The following is an 18,198-nucleotide window of genomic DNA, read 5'->3' on the forward strand; positions in this document are numbered from 1 at the left end:
CCTTTTGGCCAGTGGCTGTTTAGTTTCCCCGATGTAAGACTGATCACAGCCCTCCTGACACTGAACAGCATACACAACATTACTCTGTTTGTGCCGGGGGACTGGATCTTTGGGATGAACCGGCACGAATGGCACAAACAGAGTAATGTTGTGTATGCTGTTCAGTGTCAGGAGGGCTGTGATCAGTCTTACAATACGGCAAAGACTGGTTCATCTCAAAAATGTTGGATTTTTCTTAGATATTATTACTGTTTTTCTTTTACATTTTAATACTTTTGTTGGATGTAACTGGGAAACCTGTGTACACAATTTCGTTCCACCACATGTACTACATGTGGTGTGTATGACAAATAAAGAACCTTGAATCCTTGAATATGTATATGTAAGGTATTTCCTGCTTGAGCCACAGTTTTACCTCAATAATCCCTGAACTATGATGAATGCTTGAATGCTTCCATGGATGTAAAGCTGTATCGACGACAATGATTATCTTTAATATTTATTTATTTAACTGCTTAGTACTGAAGAATTTCTCCTGGCTCAGACATTTTACTGTAGCCAAACATAAAACAAGTAAGTATCCCTGAATGATAAATTTGATGAAAAGCGTGCAAAAAAGAAACAAACGCCAAAAACAAAAAAAGCAAATTGTGTATTGAGTGTATCATTGAAACAATCCTTTTTGTGACATCAACTGAAAAGTTGCAGTCTTGGTCTACCAGTATTTTTGGAGGGGTAAAATATTTTGGCGGCACGGCAGATTAACTGTAAGCACTGTTGCCTTGCAGCAAGAAGCTCCTGGTGTCTTTTTGTGTACAGTTTGCATGTTATTGTGTTTGCGTGGGTTTTCCCTGGGTACTTTGGTTTCCTCCTACAGTTTAAAACACACATATTTAGCTGCCTTTAGGACTAGCGTGCAAAAGAGATCTGTGATCTCAATGGGATTTTACTGGTTAAATATAGGTTAATTATAATTTCAATAATTAATACAAAATAGTTAAATAATCAGAAAAACTGACCATAGCATGCTGGTCTATAGGTGACCAAAACTTTATCTATGTTCATTGCACTAACAAGAAGGGGGATCATTCAACCTAATATACCGTAATTTCTGCCGTACTTGTCGCACTGCCCTATAAGTCGCATCAGTCCAAATACGTCAAAAAACGTGGAAAAATCCAAAAATGTGTCGCTTTGCCGTATAAGTCGCATCTATTATGCGTCACTGCTGACGTGTCACATTTGTTACACGTCACCGCTGACAACCCGGAAATGTGGGCCAAACCCAGAAATGTGCAGGTGTTGTGCGAAAAATTGATGAATTGTCAAATGGCAGCCGTGGGAGCATGCACAGGAGAACTTTAACAAAATTAACATTTAAAAACAATTATTTGTTTGCTCAAGATTATAGTAAAGGTGTGTCTCAGTCTAACTTGCACTTTGACGGTCAGACCAGCTGTATTTCAAAACCTGATACATGAAAGTAAACGTGTTCACTCAACGAGCATCTGTGCAAATTGAACAATATAACCACCTAAAAAAATTATTTGTTTGATTTTTTTTTCCTCCCAGGCTCTCATCGAGGTGGCAGCTTCTGTTTTTCCTCCCCCTTTTTTCCTTCTTCCTGCACTGCTCTCTGTGTGTCTGAAGCGCCTGGGTCTCATCTCCCGAAATAAATTAAGAAGAATTTGGATTTGGTATCGTAGGCGTTCAACTCTATTGATAAGATTTTTTTCATCAAAGCCACAAGGTCCTGGAGAACTGGTGTGTCCGGCTGAGACTCACACTGTGGGGTACGTCATGGATTCATGGGGAGTGTGGCAGATGATGTGTCTCTCAGTTCTGTCTCAGGAGGATGTTGAAGACGTTTACATATTTGGAATTATGATAGCAGGGACTCTGCTTTTTGACATCGGCGGGGCTGTTTTATCGACTTTTGAAGCAGACGGCGGCAGCAGTTTCGGCCATGGTAAAGCTTCCAAGTCAGTGCGAAGGACTGATCCTCGCTGTGGGAACTTTGAATCGTCTGGTTTATGAGCTTAACCGTAAGGTGGAGGCGACTGAGAATCGCAGGCCACTGCGGCTTCTGGGACTCGTCAGTGTGGTGGGTTCAACCTTGAAGGATACTCATAGCATGGATCAGTGGAATGGAATCCCACAATTAGGCATTTTTGGAACCAGAACGCCCAGATGGACTCAAGGCTGAAGAAAAAAGTAATCTGTCTGCTTGAAGAAAAACAAGAATCAAGCTGATCTGAATCTGACTCCCGACGACCTCGGAGACAGGCCGACTATCAAATTTCTCCTGTGACATGAGTACCCAAGGACAAACGCTTCATTTATTCCACCTATGGGCTGCCTCAGTGCTCCGGGAGCGTGCAGACAGAGGGAAAAAGGAGAAGGAATGCTGCTTGTTTCTTCAAAAGTTAACAAGAAAAGCACCTAAACAATTATTTGTTTGCTCGAAATTATAGCAAAGATGTGTCTCAGTTGAGCTTTTACTTAATAAATGCACTTTAATGGTAAAAGTAGCTGCATTTCGCCGGGGTGGTGTAGCAAAATGAAGCTGAGCTCCAAGCAGCAAGCAGAAAGAAGGTGGGGGGAATATGACAAGTTGATTTTGTCATTAATAGCTGGTAAATATTCTTAGTCATCCAGGACATGGGTAAGTTCTAAAAAGTTCAAGACAAAAATAATAAAGTATAAAGTATAGTATAATAAATAAAGTCCAGTTGTTTTTGTCTTGAACTTTTTTGAATTTGTCATTATAGCCACGTTTACCTATTACATGATACAACGGCATGCCTTACTACTACTACTACTACTATGCTGCCATCAAGTGGCTGAAAGTGGAACTGCTCAAATTTTTTTTCAGTCAGAATGAATGAAAATCTGTTTACCAGTCTACGTTCCTACCCTCACCTATGGTCATAAGCGCTGGGTAGTGACCGAAAGAATGAGATCATGGATACAGGTAGTTGAAACGAGTTTTCTCCACAGGGTTGCTGGACTCTCCCTTAGAGATAGGGTGAGAAGTTCAGTTATCTGGGAGAGACTCGGAGTAGAAATGCTACTCCTCCACGTCGAGAGGAGCCAGTTGAGGTGGTTCGGGCATCTGGTAAGGATGCTCCCTGGGCGCCTCCCTAGGGAGGTGCTTCGGGCATGTCCAACTGAGAGGAGACTCCGGGGAAGACACAGGACACGCTGGGGAGACTATGTCTCTCGTTTGGCCTGGGAACGCCTTGGAATCCTCCCAGAAGAGCTGGAAGAGGTGGCTGTGGATGGATGGATGGATGGATGGATGGATGGATAGATGAATGGATGGATGGATGGATGGATGAAAATACAGTATCTCAGCCAAAAACTGGTTTATAAATATGGGGAAAAATCCAAAAATATATTGCTTCGGCCTATAAGTTGCAGGGCATGTAAGTTATGAAAAAAGCGCGACTTATAGTATGAAAAACACGGTAGTTCAAAAGCTTCCTCTCCAATAGTATGGCAGTAGTTAACGCATCTGGATTGGCACCATTGATAGACACATATATACAGGACAATATATACTCCAATCCAGACAACATCTATTTCAAGGAAAATCTTAAATATGTCATCAAGAAAATACAGTAGTAAACCTCGTACAGTACTGTATACAAAAGCATGAAGTCATGGTAGAAGAGGTTCTGACCTGGTCTGCATACAGTCCAAACTTTTCAATAATAGCAAACGTTTGTTGTTACTAACATAAACAACTAAACAAATTAATTTAACTGTCCTCTAAGACAAGAGTCCATACAAAGGAACAAAAATGGTATTGATTATAACCATTCACATGCACTCTGATACAAATGTACAGAACCTATTCAGTTTCAGTCTACTCACCAAAATCAGCTAGTTTGAGCTCCCCGGTGTCACTGATGAGAAGGTTTTGTGGTTTCAGGTCACGATGAAGGATGTACCTCTGGTGGATGTAAGACAAGCCTCTTAGCAGCTGGAAGAGGAAGAGCTGAAAAACAACAAAAAAAAAACAACAGATACTTTCATTGCAGGACTAGACTAACACCAAGATGACAGTGGGATGCAGTTGCAGTTTACAAATCAAAATGTTAAGGAAATAGGCAAAATTATCAGTTACAGTCTCTGAATTCTGAATGTCTGCAACAGAAGGACTAACAAGCCACAGTTTGACCAGCCAGTTTTTTGAAAATCACAGCCTATTTTTGTGTACACAGCTAAAAACTATACTCTGGGCCATGAGCAATGTTTCATTGTTCACCTTTGCCCAAATGGTCTCTGCCTAACCACTTTTTGTACCCACCTTGTCAGCCACTCCACAATTATGATTCAGTTTACTTAAGTACACTCTAAAAATAACGAGTTACTATTATTTATCTTTGAAGTAATGCATAGGTTTTTGGTCTGTGGGAGGAAACCAGACTACCCGGAGAAAACCCACGCAGCATGGAGAGAACATGCAAACACCACCCAGAAAGTCTCCGGCCTGGGATTTGAACTCGCAACCTTCTTGCTGAGAGGCAGCAGCTCTACCAACTGCGCCACAGTTTCAAGGCAATGGTATTATTTGGTAGAAATACATGTAAATATGCAGCACGCTGACGAAGTTGGTAGAGCTGCTGTCTCGCAGCGAGAAGGTCGCCGGTTCAAATCCTGGCAGAGCACCTTTCTGGGTGGAGTCAGCATGTTCTCTCTGTACTACGTGCGTTTTCTCCAGTTACTCCAGTTTCCTCCCACAAACCAAAAACATGCATGTTAGGCTGATTGGTGAATGGTTGTTGTCTCATTTGTCTCTGTGCGTCCCTATGATGGACTGGGACCTGTTCAGGTGTCCCTGTGATGGACTGGAGACCTGCATGTCCAGGGTGTCACCCGCCTCTCGCACAGTGATGGCTGGACATGGGTGCCAGTGACCCCCACAACCCAAAAAGGAAGAATCACATCAAGATACTGGATGGATGGAATTAGATTTAGACATTTGAGGCTGTTGTTTTTGTTTTTTTCTGTGAAAAGGAAGCAGGCAAAAAAACAACTCAAGCACTGTAGAATGTGAAAAATAAATTGAGAAATGTTTAAGAAAGGTTGATTCGGAAGAGGATTAGGGCCACGGAGCAAATTACTGTTTTTGAGGGAAAAAAGTCAGAATTCTGAGATTAAAGTCAGAATATTGTCTTAATGTGTTTAACAGCAAAAAGGGGTCCATTCAATATTTGGTGGGTTTAAGGCTGATCAGTCTATATCAGTGCACTGAAATGTGTTTCCTACTCAGTGGTGTTTACAGAAAATACTTCAAAATATAGAATATCGTTTTACAGGTTACTTTGTAAAATAATTCATAAAAACACTAAATAGCTAAAGGCCTAGAATTCCTTGAAATAATGCATATCGTCTATCTCCGATTTTCCATTAAAGTCAGAGTTTTACAAAAAGGATTATTTGTCGTGGAGAAATGACAAAGTTGGCTCTTTGTCAGTCCTTAAAAATAACTATGTACGATCTCATGCAGACTTATGAAACGTCACACTCAGATTATATGTTGAGGCTGACGCATCACATCTGAACTTAAAATTGGTTAAATTAACTAAGAAACAGCTCTTCTTGTGCTGGCCATTGTTTATTACCTGTGGTGCACATTACATCTTTCATGGGATTAACTCAACATGTATAGTAGTATATGCAATGATTTATGTCTAAATGTATTACCACCATCTGTCCAGAGAATCATGACACATTTTGCTGCAAGACAAAAAGGGTTGACCCCAAAGTTCTTGCACAATGAGTAACTCTTGGATTAGGTTTGTTAACAACAATGTTCAGCACAATAACTAAAACTGTTATAGCTATTTTTGAGACAGGAAAGAGAACAAAATTATTTAAATTTTACTGCTAATTCATATACTATACAGCGAGAATTATACAATACTTCTTTACATAAAGAGTTACTACCTTATTTAGATCCATAATATCACTTTAGTTTTAAAATATAAACCTGCTCAAAAGTGAACTGATTTATTTATTTATTTATTTTTGCTGTTGCTTTGCTGGTTTTAGCTTTCAGCTAAAGATTGAACTTTTTTAAATTTTTCTACCTGGATTATTGAGCATGCATCAGGATATTTTCAGCTACTGGTTTGATAATTGTAACAATTGCAACTGTTATGCTAATTTTAGGCTTTAGGTACAATTTTGTTGGTTTTAGCTTATATAAAGAAAGAAAGTACTGTGTGTTGTCATCATTGTGTACAATGTATACATTCTATCCACATTCTTCCTGGGAGCTCTACTGTACGAATGATCATGGGTACATCTTCCTGTCAAACAGAAAGCAGCAGTAAGCATTAGTTAACCCTAGCAGAGCATGGGCCACAGTTTATTTGAAAGTAATTTACATTTAGTTTAGCAGATAAAACTCTGTTTTTGTTTTGTTTACATTTATCTAACAACCATAAAGTTTAGCCATGCTGAGTTCAGGTACCTGTTGTGTTCACAGCTGCAGAACAACCAGACCAAACTAAATCAGAAGCTACAACAACAGAGTCTGAACACGGAGCCAAAACAAAAAAAGAGTGTTCCTGTAAAAAGAACTGTAGTTTCCATCTCCTACCTACAGATGAGGAATTGAAGAAGAATATGTCTGAAAAATGTGAACTTGAAGAGACCACCCAAATTCTCTGTACAGGTTAGGACAGGCATTTTGGGTTTTCATGAGCTGTATGCCATAATCATCAGTATTAAAACAATTAAAGACCTGAAATATTTCAGTTGGTGTGCAATGAATCTGAAATATATGTAAGTTTCATTTTTATCATTACATTATGGAAAATAATGACCTTTATCACAATATGCTAATTTTTTGAGAAGGACCTGTATATGAGCTCATTTCACTTTGCTGACAAACAACTGACAGAGGAAAACCTACTTCCTACTTTGTGTTTGGACTACAATAAACCACCGGATTAGAGACGACGGATCCCCAGAATGATTGAAAACAGTGACGAGAATATCAGGGATGATTTTAAGTGTATGAAGGGCACAGCTTTATAGTATTTGTTTGTCTTCTGTATTACGATATTTTCTACAATTAACCCAAGCTCTGTGATGGAGGACTTTAAGGTTTTGGCTGGACTCTATGTCTGATTTAAGGTCAGTAAGGTTGTGTCCCACCTCTTTTAACAAAACACACCGACCTTATTACTGTGTAGATACTGATACTCATTCAACCTTTATTTAGACAGGTTAATCCCACTGAGCCTCGGGGACGCATTTACAAGTGAGACCTGATTTTACCAAAGAGTGATGACAACAGTGGATAACATCGACAAAAATAGACAGTCATAAAAGAGGCATACAGATTTTTTTTTTTTACAAATTAAAATAAAATAGCAACCAAAAGGACAGTCAAAAGGAAATAAGTAGCAAAAAAATAACCCCAACTAAATTATAAAGCAGTGTAGAAAACTAAAAACAGGAACATGTCTGCAGTGGTTCTTGCCAGGAACTTAACAGATGTTTAAAGCCTCTTAGAGAGGTCAAGGTCGAGAGCTTCAGATTTTTTGCAAGATATTCCAGGAAATGGGAACGGAGTAGGAGAAGGCCCTTTTGCTTAGTTCAGTCCTCACTGTGGGGACACTGCAGGTAATTATGTCCTGAGAGCGCACGCTGTAGCTGCACTCACGCAGAGACATGTAGGAGGAGATGTATGAAGGCATCAGACCAAGAAGTGATTTAAAGATGAAAATGTACCAGTGAGAGAGTCTGCGTGAAGTTAATGATGACCTCAGAGATGTCCTGACAAATATACCTCAGAGATTTTCAGGTTGTTCATCGCTACACCGTCAGAAGAACTGAGCCAGTGAAGTAGCTAAATATGCTAGTAGATGTAGCTAAATATGCTAGTAGATGTAATCTGCAGCCACTTCTTCAGCTTGTCCTCCATCCCTCGTCCTCAGCAGGCAGCAGTATGATTATATTGTCCTGTTTGAGCTCTGACAGGTGGTGTTCCTACATGTTTAAATTAAATCCACAATGCTCGACGAAACTACATTAGCTCGTACTGTTCACACAGAAACAAATGTTGCGTCTGGTCCGCACCGGAAGTCGTGCCCATAACTTATGCAAGGCAGTATGGGGTCTAGGAATAAAGTAGATATCTACTGTACTGCTAGTTTTTACTTTAAATACTTTTTGCTAGTATTAGCTTTTAACTGCTATTTTGATAGTTTTAACTTTTAGCTAATGTGTTGCTAGTTTAACTTTGTGTGTATTGTTTTTCTGGAATTGGCAACTGTTTTTTTGGTCTTAGCTTTTTAGCTACAGTCCTGCTAATTTTAGTCCTTAGCTTTTGTTTTGCTAATTTTATTCTTTTTCATCATTTTTTTTTTCTTTACGGTTCATTTTCAGCTTCATTAATAAATTCAGCACTCAATATTCAAGTAGCCTTTTCACAGAAAATGAAATGTTTATAGTTATGACTGCTTCAAATGTTTACTTTTTTTTTCCTCATTCACCCTCGAGCAAGACAGATGCCTTTTCTTCCCTCTACTGCCTTCCTCCTGCTTTTGCTCTTTGCCCAGTGTATCAAAACTTCAATTTACATATCTTGCGAATCATAAATTACTGTTATGAATTTGGTCCGTTGGACTTTCAATGCAATTGATAAAATTTTTTCAACCAAGCAACAGCGTGCTCAAGAACCCTCATGCACGTGGCTGGGTGTATCATGGATCCGTGGGGAGCGTGGAAGATGATGCGCCTTTCTGTGTTGTCTCTGGAGGATGTCAAAGATTTATACTAGGGATGAGGCCGATCCGATCCAGTATCAGCATCGGCCTCTGATACCAGCATAATTTACTTATCGTATTTTTCCGATCCAACCTGCAGAGATTTCCGATCCATGATGCATGTTGGCTTCAAACTATGGAATGGATTTCCTGAACGGAGGCATGTCTCATGAACCCAGAGTAATAAGACCCGCCTCACATTCAGGAAATCCATTTCATAGTTTGCAGCCAGCTAAAATGAGAGGACTGAGTTAGCAGCACTGGGGCTAACAGCTAACCAACTTTTCATCTAAACATGTCCGCTGTGTGGAAGTATTTTACACTAGAAACACCACAAAACAAGACAGCAGCGTACAATGTCTGTAGAGCCATAGCACCACATTAAACTGTGGTAAAGTTAGTTTTACATTGGACATTCGAGCTCAAATGTTTACAGAGAAGTTGCTAAACTTGATCATGATTCATGACCAACCACTATCAGTTGTAGAAAACGAAGGATTTCACAGCTTGATACTTGCAGCCAAGATATAGTTTACCCTCCAGGAGATATTTATCAGTACAACAGTAGACAATCATAAAAAACATATGATTTGAAATTTATATTAAAAACAAAAACAGCTACATTATAAAGTGTTACACTGTACAGTTACACTGTTACAATTCATATCCTCCGTTGTTCCTATTCACAGCAGCAGGTCTGCTACCTCAGCCTTTTTCCTCACCAGAAATCGTAGGCCTGCTGAAGGGAACTCCCTCTGACAGAATGAGGAGGTTTCCCCAGTGATTCAGATCATTTCTCATGGAGGGGGGCACAAAGATTTGTTTCTAAACTACTGGAGAAAATAGTTGAGTCCCAGTTGAAATGCTTCCCGGAGGATCACAACATCTTAGAGCTATTCCAATCTGGCTTGAAACCTCTCCATAGCACTCAAACTGCCGTACAGAAGTTTTTTATTGACATCTTCTTATCTACAGATTCTGGTGATTCTGTGCTGCTTGTCCTATTGGACCTCACAGATGCTTTTGACACCATCGACCATGAGATCCTCATTGCTAGGTTGGAGCTGTGGGTGGGTATCATAGGGTCAGCCCTCAACTGGTTCAGATCTTACCTCACTGACAGATCCTTTTGTGTCTCCATCAAGGATTTTAGTTCTAGAGCGGCAGAGCTTAAATGGGTGGTTCTGCAGGGGTCCATTCTGGGTCCCCTCCTACTTTCTTTATACCTGCTGCCACTTGGTGCTATTTTCCGGAAACACAACATACCTTTTCACTTCTACACTGATGACTGTCAAATTTATTTCCCCCTAAGACACAATGGTACATGCTCTATTCAACCTCTGCTCGACTGCCTGGCTGACATCAGGGACTGGATGGCTTTAAATTTCTTGTTTCAATGAAAAGAAGTCTGAAGTCATGCTGTTCCCTCCCAACGACACGATCACAAACCACTGCATCGACCTTTCCGCTCTAACCCTGTCAGAAAAACAAAGAATCACTAATCTGGGTGTGATAATGTATCCTTCCCTGAAACAGTCATGTAAACATGATTATCAAATCATGTTTCTTTCAACTGAGGCGGCTGTCTAAACTGAAGCCCATATTGTCCAAAAATAACCTGGAGACAGTGATACATGCATTCATTACATCTAGCCTTGATTACTGCAATTCGCTCCTGTTTGGTATCATTCAGACCTCCATTGCACGACTACAGCTGGTCCAGAATGCAGCAGCCCGATTTTTAACCAGTACAGGCAAAAGAGAGCACGTTACACCAGTTTTGGCCTCACTGCACTGGTTACCGTTTCACCTTCGAATTCAGTTCAAAATACTTCTGTATGTCTACAAATTGCTGAACAGCCCCCCCCCCCCCCCCCCCCGGATTTGCTACAGCCTTATGTCCCATCACGTTCCAGCGGACCAGTTGCTCCTTAAAATTTCAGGAACTCGTCTTAAGTGCAAAGGTGACAGGGCCTTCTCTGTAGCAGGACCAAGACTCTGGAACGAGTTACCTCTGCTTATCAGACAGGACCCCTCCCTCTCGATTTTCAAATCCCATTGAAAAACCCACTACTATTCAGTAGCTTTCGACACCAGAGGATCTGTGTTTTGAACCTGTTTGCTTCACACAGATTAGTCGTCATATTTATTATCTGCATCGTTTTTATGTCTATATTCTGATTTACTTCATTTTGTATATTGCTTTGTGTGTTACCTGTTGTCCTGTCTGTACAGCACTTTGGTTGGCCTTGTTGCTGTTTTAAGTGCTCTATAAATAAAATGGTATGGTGCGGTATGTTATGGTATTCAGTTAACTTTTATCATGCATACTTTTCATCACATACATCACTGATTATTATTTTTATAATAAAATACATAGAATCAACTGAAATTGTGATTATTTAGGCATGTCTGTGTGTATTAACTGATTTGATGCCCTTTAAACACAAGAAAATAACTCACGTTTCAGTTTACATTGATTCGGGGTTAATAGAGACTGATTTTTCTTCTCCAAGAGAGAGGTGGTGCCCAAACAACGAGGTTATTTGTATAATACATGCATATCTTATGAGCTTAACTCATAACTGATAATTAACAATATATATCCAGCCTCATATATCACCCTACACTTATGTGAAGGATTAGTTCATGCTTCAAGCTCTCAGACTCAGCTGATTTATGAGCTCAACCATAAGATGGAAGCTATTTATGAGAATCATAGGCCACTTGCAGCTTCTAGAACTCACCAGCATGTTGGAATCAATCTTGGAGAAGGCTAATAATCATGGACCAGCGGAAAGCCCACAAATCTGGCCATTTAGGATCTTCGAGTACCAGCAGAACTCAAGGCTGATGAGAAAAACAGTCTGTCTGTACAAAAAACAACTGTGGCTTATCTGAATCTGTCCTCCCCGTTCGGCCTTGAATAGGCCAACTCATCAAATTGCTCCTGGGGATGTATAAACCAAGAAAGCTCTGCTCTATCCACACCCACCCCCAAGAACTTCAGTGAATGCTTATCAGAGCTGTACCGGCTGACACATTAACATCTTATCAGAACTATGGTGCTATCTGGAAGTGCTTCATGGACAAATCTCACCGTCTTGTCGTCAAATGCATATGTAATGTGTCTATAAATGTGCTTGCTGGTAGAGTTTTTTGATGTCTTAAACTGTGTTCTGAAAAGGACAAGGTGTGAAAAGATATTTTTTTTATACCCACCATCCTCATGGTCTTTCCCCTTTTCTATCTAAAGAACACAGGGCAGCACTCATAGGAGCTGTAGCCACCTAGACTCTGCCCATCTTTCAGACGACTGTATGGAATATAATCTCGCTGTACTTCACTGTACAATGATAATAAAGCGTATTCTGATTCTGACATGTAACTAAACAGGTTTATTTTGTCTTGGAGATCTGGTCCTTCATCTCCCCCCCCCCCCCCCCCCCCACACACACACACACACCTCCTCCTGTAGATGTGTCAGTCAACAAATAATGAAGCATGCATGATGCAGCACTTTGTTTTCTTCCAATTCCAGCACTCGCCTCTCATTTCTCTACTCTCACTGATTCTCTGACTCTAGCCAATTAAGCTGATTGAAGCACCATGGAGTCAATCAGGGACGGAGCCTGGTATGGCATCTGGAGTCATCAGGTCAACAGCTTACTATTCCTGCACTCAGCAGGGGGAGAGACGGGCCGCTGCGAGCAGAATTAGCATGGGAGCTGTGTGTTTACTCATGTATATCAAAAAGCTTTGCCCTGTTTGGTCTCCAGCTGCACTCGGATAAAAGAGCAGACAATCTCATTTCTTCTCCTCTGTCTGCAGTTCAGTTCAAGCTTTTTCTTATTTTTTCTTTTGTCATCCTTGACTTTACTTGGAACTTGTTGAGTTTGATTTGCATTCTAATATGTAGGGGGGGAGTGAGATGTGAAGGCAGCTAGGGGGGCATTTATCCAGTATGACAGCAGTAATAACACACAGTGTTGCCACAAATATGATACATGTTTCCAGTTCCACAGCATACATTCTACGGGTACCAACCCTGAGGTTTTATATAGTCATTTATGAAACACACCACTCAGACACTGGTGTCAGAATAATTTGTAATGTGAGTTGGACACACTGGGGTATGTGTGTGTGGGTAGCGGTCTGGGTCTGTGAGAGCGGTCCACGACCTGGGAGCTGTCCCCCTGAAAATTTGGAATAAAGTAGATGCCATTTCCTACATTCTGGTATATTTTATTGGGTGGTTAAACATCTACGTTTACCTCCATAAGTAAACTGTAGAGGAAAGGGTCCTCAGATCGTTGAATTTGCATAAGTAATTTTATTCTGAAAGGGGCACCACTTGCTTTCCGGTTCTTAAGCAAGAAAATTCTTAAATCAGACTCAAGTTTTCGTGCTCTAGTGAGTTCTTTTCGTATTAAATTCAAATGTCATATATAATAAAAACACTTTGAGTCAAAGTACAATTTTGTGGAGTTTATTATCGATTTTGGTGAATATAAGTGGTCAAAATGATGAGTACAGCTAAAGAATGAATAATGATTATAAATAATAATTATAAATTAATTATAAATAATAATTTGACGACACAAGAAGAGGTTATGAAATTATCTTGTAAACTTTAATATGGTGAATTATGAGGTTCAAAAGCATAGTAAATTATCATCTATAAAGTTAACTAAATGAAGTGTTTTGGCTAGATGTGATTTGTCAATTTAGGAAAACTTAATTCTAATTAATAATGATGAATTTTGTTTAGACTGGACAACTACTTATCTTGAGCATCAAACACCAGCAGAGAGGAGCAGCTTTTTCTACTGATTTGAAGTTCTAGTTCAACTGCCCGAGGGTTACCAGGGACTCTCTTGAGATGAGTTGAGCGTCGAAGGTGGATATCCCTCGATACTGGACATCAGCTGAAATCTGGAGTCGATAGTTATTTGGCTCCCAATGGGGTCAGTTGATGGGCTCCCTGAGGGCTGCGTTTTATCCTTCTGGTGACAAGGAACCTTTTGGTGCTTCCTTGAAACACGAGACAAATCTCTGGAACACTTGTCTCTTTTCTGCACGAACTTCTTATCTTCTGGCATAAATTTCCGATTGCTTGACCTTTCTTCTTCAAAAGCTTCCCCCAAGACTGCTCTAAACTAAACGTCAGAATAACTTTTTCTGACTTAGAGGGCATTAGGATATTGATGGTCGACCCAATCAAAACAGAAAGGGTGGACCTTTGTTTCAGGTTACTGTTTCATTTGAACTTTAATAACATTATTAAAAAATTAATGGCTAATTTACTCTGCTTTGGTAAATACTCAATATAACAGCAGGATAATCAAAACTTCTAAGCAGTTTTTACTCATCCATAAACATTTTAATTAGACTTGTACAAACAACAGTTGAAACCTCTGATTACCAGTTTTTACATCTACTTTTTCTTGTGCATGATTAAACTGAGTACCAAGCTAAGAAAGAAGGAACAAGTTATTTCATAGCAGTTTTACAGCAAAACATTCACTTGTGTTCAGGAGAACTCAGAAATTTAAATTGTTCAGAAAAATAATTTCTACCATGGGATGGGAAAAGAGTCCTTGAGAAACAATGGGGTTATTTCCCTCACTCTAAGACTGCAGGACGAATCCTCCCTTTTAGGAAGAGATACACATAACGCTTCAGATGTTCTAGAATTGCGCCGCTCAAGGTGGCTGCATGTTGGAGCAGCTCTGTTTCTTTCATGTTGAGATTTTGCTTTTGGAATCTTTAATTCCTGTTTTTCTGGACGTAAATCACATTTTTTGGATGATTGTTTCCTCTGGTATCAGATGCTGGACAGCTGGAAGGATTTTTACTGAAACAGGCGGTCAGTACAGTCCAGGGGAACTGAGAGGCCAGCCGAGTCTGGGTGGACGGATCGGACGGCATCTGCAGCCAGTTTCTTAGGATCCACTGTGGGATGGACCTTTACAAGAGATCCTTCCTGTCTACAGCATCAGCATCTATAACATCTCTTAATGAAATGAGGATAACGAGTTATAAAAACAAATAATTTCCCTTTGGGATTAATAAAGTATTTTTGAATTTGAATTTGAATTTTGAATTGAATATTTCAAAGGTCAGATGGAAAGGTTCTCATACAAAGGGCCTTTCAGCTTTGCTGAAATCATAATAACAGGTGTGCAATTAATTACATTAACAGATTTTTGTTATTCATTTTTTTGTAACATGGTTCCTTACTGTCCAGCTTTGGGAATGTGAGTCAGTCTTACTTTCAAAGTATCAAAAGAATAAAAGTTGATGGTAGAAAAACCTTGATGTGTTCCTACAAAATACATGATTCAGTAACTATTTTAGAGAGCAACAAGAAATAACCTGACCAACCGCTCTCCTTGTGTTAATAGAGCACACTCCGCTTCTCTCAAGCATCCTAGCATCCCCCTACCTCCATGTCAAAAACTGCCAGAACCAACATAGTGCTAAGCTAACGGTGCACAATACAGGTGTGTAAGTTAAGGTGCTACAGACATAGCGCTCCGCTTCTCTCACACATCATAAACCCCCACCCGCATCACCAACCACCAGCACTAACGTGGCGCTAAGCTAACATGCAAAACAGAGGTGTCTCCCCCTCCTCCCCCTGTGAGCGCTCCGGCCAAGGCAGATGACCTCAGTGTGGAGTTGTTGTAGGTAACCAAGAAAACCCAGAATGGACTTTTAGTGGTTTGAATATTCTCCTAAGTGGAATGGATTTGTTCACGATAAAATAAACAGCACTGGGTGAATTTCATAGTAAATGTGGAGGTCCAAATGAACATTTTTTAAATGTGTGTGTGGTGAGGGACACGTCCCCTTCACATATAATTGTTGCGATGCCTATGCACTCAGACATGGTGAATGCTAATGCTCGCCTCAGTGGCTCATCAAACAGCTGGTTCTAAGACAGTTGCACCACACTTGAATACCATACCCCTTAACCATACCCCTTTATTTACAGAGCACTTAAAACAGCGACAAGGCCAACCAAAGTGCTGTACAGACAAAACAACAGGTAACACACGAAGCAATATACAAAATGAGGTAAATCAGAATATAGACATAAAAACGATGCAGATAATGACGACAAACCTGTGGAGCATACAGGTTCAAAACACAGATCATATGGTGTTGAAAGCTACTGAATAATAGTGGGTTTTTAAACGGGACTTGAAAACCGAGAGGGAGGGGGCCTGTCTGACAAGCAGAGGTAACTCGTTCCACAATCTTGGTCCTGCTACAGAGAAGGCCCTGTCACCTCTGCGCTTAAGACGAGTTCCTGGAACTGTGAGGAGCAACTGGTCCGCTGACATCAGGGAAGGCGGTGGGACATACGGTTGTAGCAGATCAGAATCAGAGAGAATGGGGGGGGGGGGGGGTGGACTGTTCAGTGATTTGTAGACATACATGGGTATTTTGAACTGGATTCTAAGGTGAACCGGTAACCAATGCAGTGAGGCCAAAACTGGTGTAAAGTACTCTATTTTGCCTGTACTGGTTAAAAATCGGCCTGCTGCATTCTGGACCACTTGTGGTCGTGCAATGGAGGTCTGACTGATACCAAACAGGAGTGAATTGCAGTAATGAAGCCTAGATGTAATGAATCCATGTATTACTGTCTCCAGGTTATTTTTGGATAATATGGGCTTCAGTTTAGACAGCCGCCTCAGTTGGAAGAAACATGATTTAACAATCATGTTTACATGACTGTTAAGTTTCAGGGAAGGGTCCATTATCACGCCCAGATTAATGATTCTTTGTTTTTCTGACAGGGTTAGAGCAGAGAGGTCGATGCAGTGGTTTGAGATTGTGTCATTGGGAGGGAACAACAAGACTTCAGACTTCTTTTCATTGAAACTTAAGAAGTTTAAAGCCATCCTGTCCCTGATGTCAGCCAGGCAGTCGAGCAGCGGTTGAATAGATCATGTACCATTGTGTCTTAGGGGGAAGTAAATTTGACAGTCATCGGCATAGAAGTGGAAGGGCATGTTGTGTTTCTGGAAAATAGCACCAAGCGGCAGCAGGTATAAAGAGAATAGGAGGGGACCCAGGATGGACCCCTACGGAACCCCCCATTTAAGCTCTGCCTCTGCGGAACTAAAATCCTTGATGGAAACACAAAAGGATCTGTCAGCGAGGTAAGATCTGAACCAATTGAGGGCTGATCCTGTGACGCCCACCCACTGCTCTAACCTAACAATGAGGATATCATGGTCGATGGTGTCCAAGGCATCTGTGAGGTCCAACAGGACAAGCAGCATAGAATCACCAGTATCTGTGGATCTGAAGATGTCGTTAAAGACCTTCAGCAGGGCAGTTTCAGTGCTGTGGAGAGGTTTAAAGCCAGATTGGAAAAGCTCTAAGATGGTGTGACCTTCCAGGAAGTACTTCAACTGGGACTCGACTATTTTCTCCAGTAGTTCAGAAACAAATGGGAGTTTGGAGACAGGCCGGAAGTTGGATACGACAGAGGGTTCAAGGTTTGGTTTTTTCAGGAGAGGCTGGACGGCAGCATGTTTAAAGGATTTTGGCACCACGCCAGTGGATAAACTACTGTTTACTATGTCAAGAATGGACGGACCTAGAGTGGGAAAAACCTCCTTTAGTAGTCGAGGGGGGACCATATCAAAGGGGGAACCAGAAGGTTTCAAGCTGCATATGACCTGCTCTAGAGAAAGTAGAGTGATGGGTTCAAATGGTCAAAAGGAGCTACAGATTGAGGTGGGATGGATGGGTCATGAGTTGGAGGGGAAATGAGAGCCCGGGTGGTCGCAATTTTTTCCAAAAAGAAATGTAGGAAGTTGTCGCACAGCTCAGTCGAGGCTTCCAGAGGTGATGGTTCAGTGAGGTGGAGAACAGAGTTTAGGGTGGAGAAGAGGACATGTGGGTTGCGAGAGTTTGAAGTAATTATATCAGAAAAGTATTTGGATTTAACAGCTTTCACCGCTTTCTGATAATGACGCCAACTCTCTTTAAGTATTTGAAAAGAGACCTGCAGCCTGTCTTTCCTCCACTTTTGCTCCGCCCTCCTACATTGCTTCCTAATGGCCTTGGTGACGTCCCTCAGCCAAGGTTCTGCTCTGAGTTTTGATTTTTTTAGTTTTAACAGGTGCAACATGATCCAGAGTCTTTAAGCAGACAGAGTTGAACTGGGATGTCAGCTCCTCAGTGGTGGTGAGAAACACCAGGGGCTGAATGATCATTTCAGAGTTATAAACATCTGTGAAACGTGCGGCAGTGAAATGGTTAATTGTCCAGCTGCGACATGCAGGAATGCACGACTTAGGAGTTGGGGGAAGGTGAACTCAAACTGGACTGGCATGTGGTCTGAAAAAACATTATCACCAATAACAAGATTATTAACAGT

General features: G+C 40.8%; 1 protein-coding gene across 1 annotated transcript in view; it reads right to left on the reverse strand.

Annotated features, from left to right (window-relative positions):
- Positions 1 to 3,879: 3,879 nt before the first annotated feature.
- cdk14 (cyclin-dependent kinase 14) overlaps positions 3,880 to 18,198 on the reverse strand; it is a gene marked incomplete at its 3' end in the record, with an annotated part of 171,082 nt that continues 156,763 nt past the window's right edge. Inside the window, 1 exon segment of the mRNA XM_037676477.1 lies at positions 3,880 to 4,003. Within this exon segment, the coding sequence (XP_037532405.1) occupies positions 3,880 to 4,003 (124 nt within the window).

Source organism: Nematolebias whitei, chromosome 5 (genome assembly GCF_014905685.2).
Source record: "Nematolebias whitei isolate Nwh7 chromosome 5, NemWhi1, whole genome shotgun sequence".
Taxonomy (NCBI): Eukaryota; Metazoa; Chordata; class Actinopteri; order Cyprinodontiformes; family Rivulidae; genus Nematolebias; species Nematolebias whitei.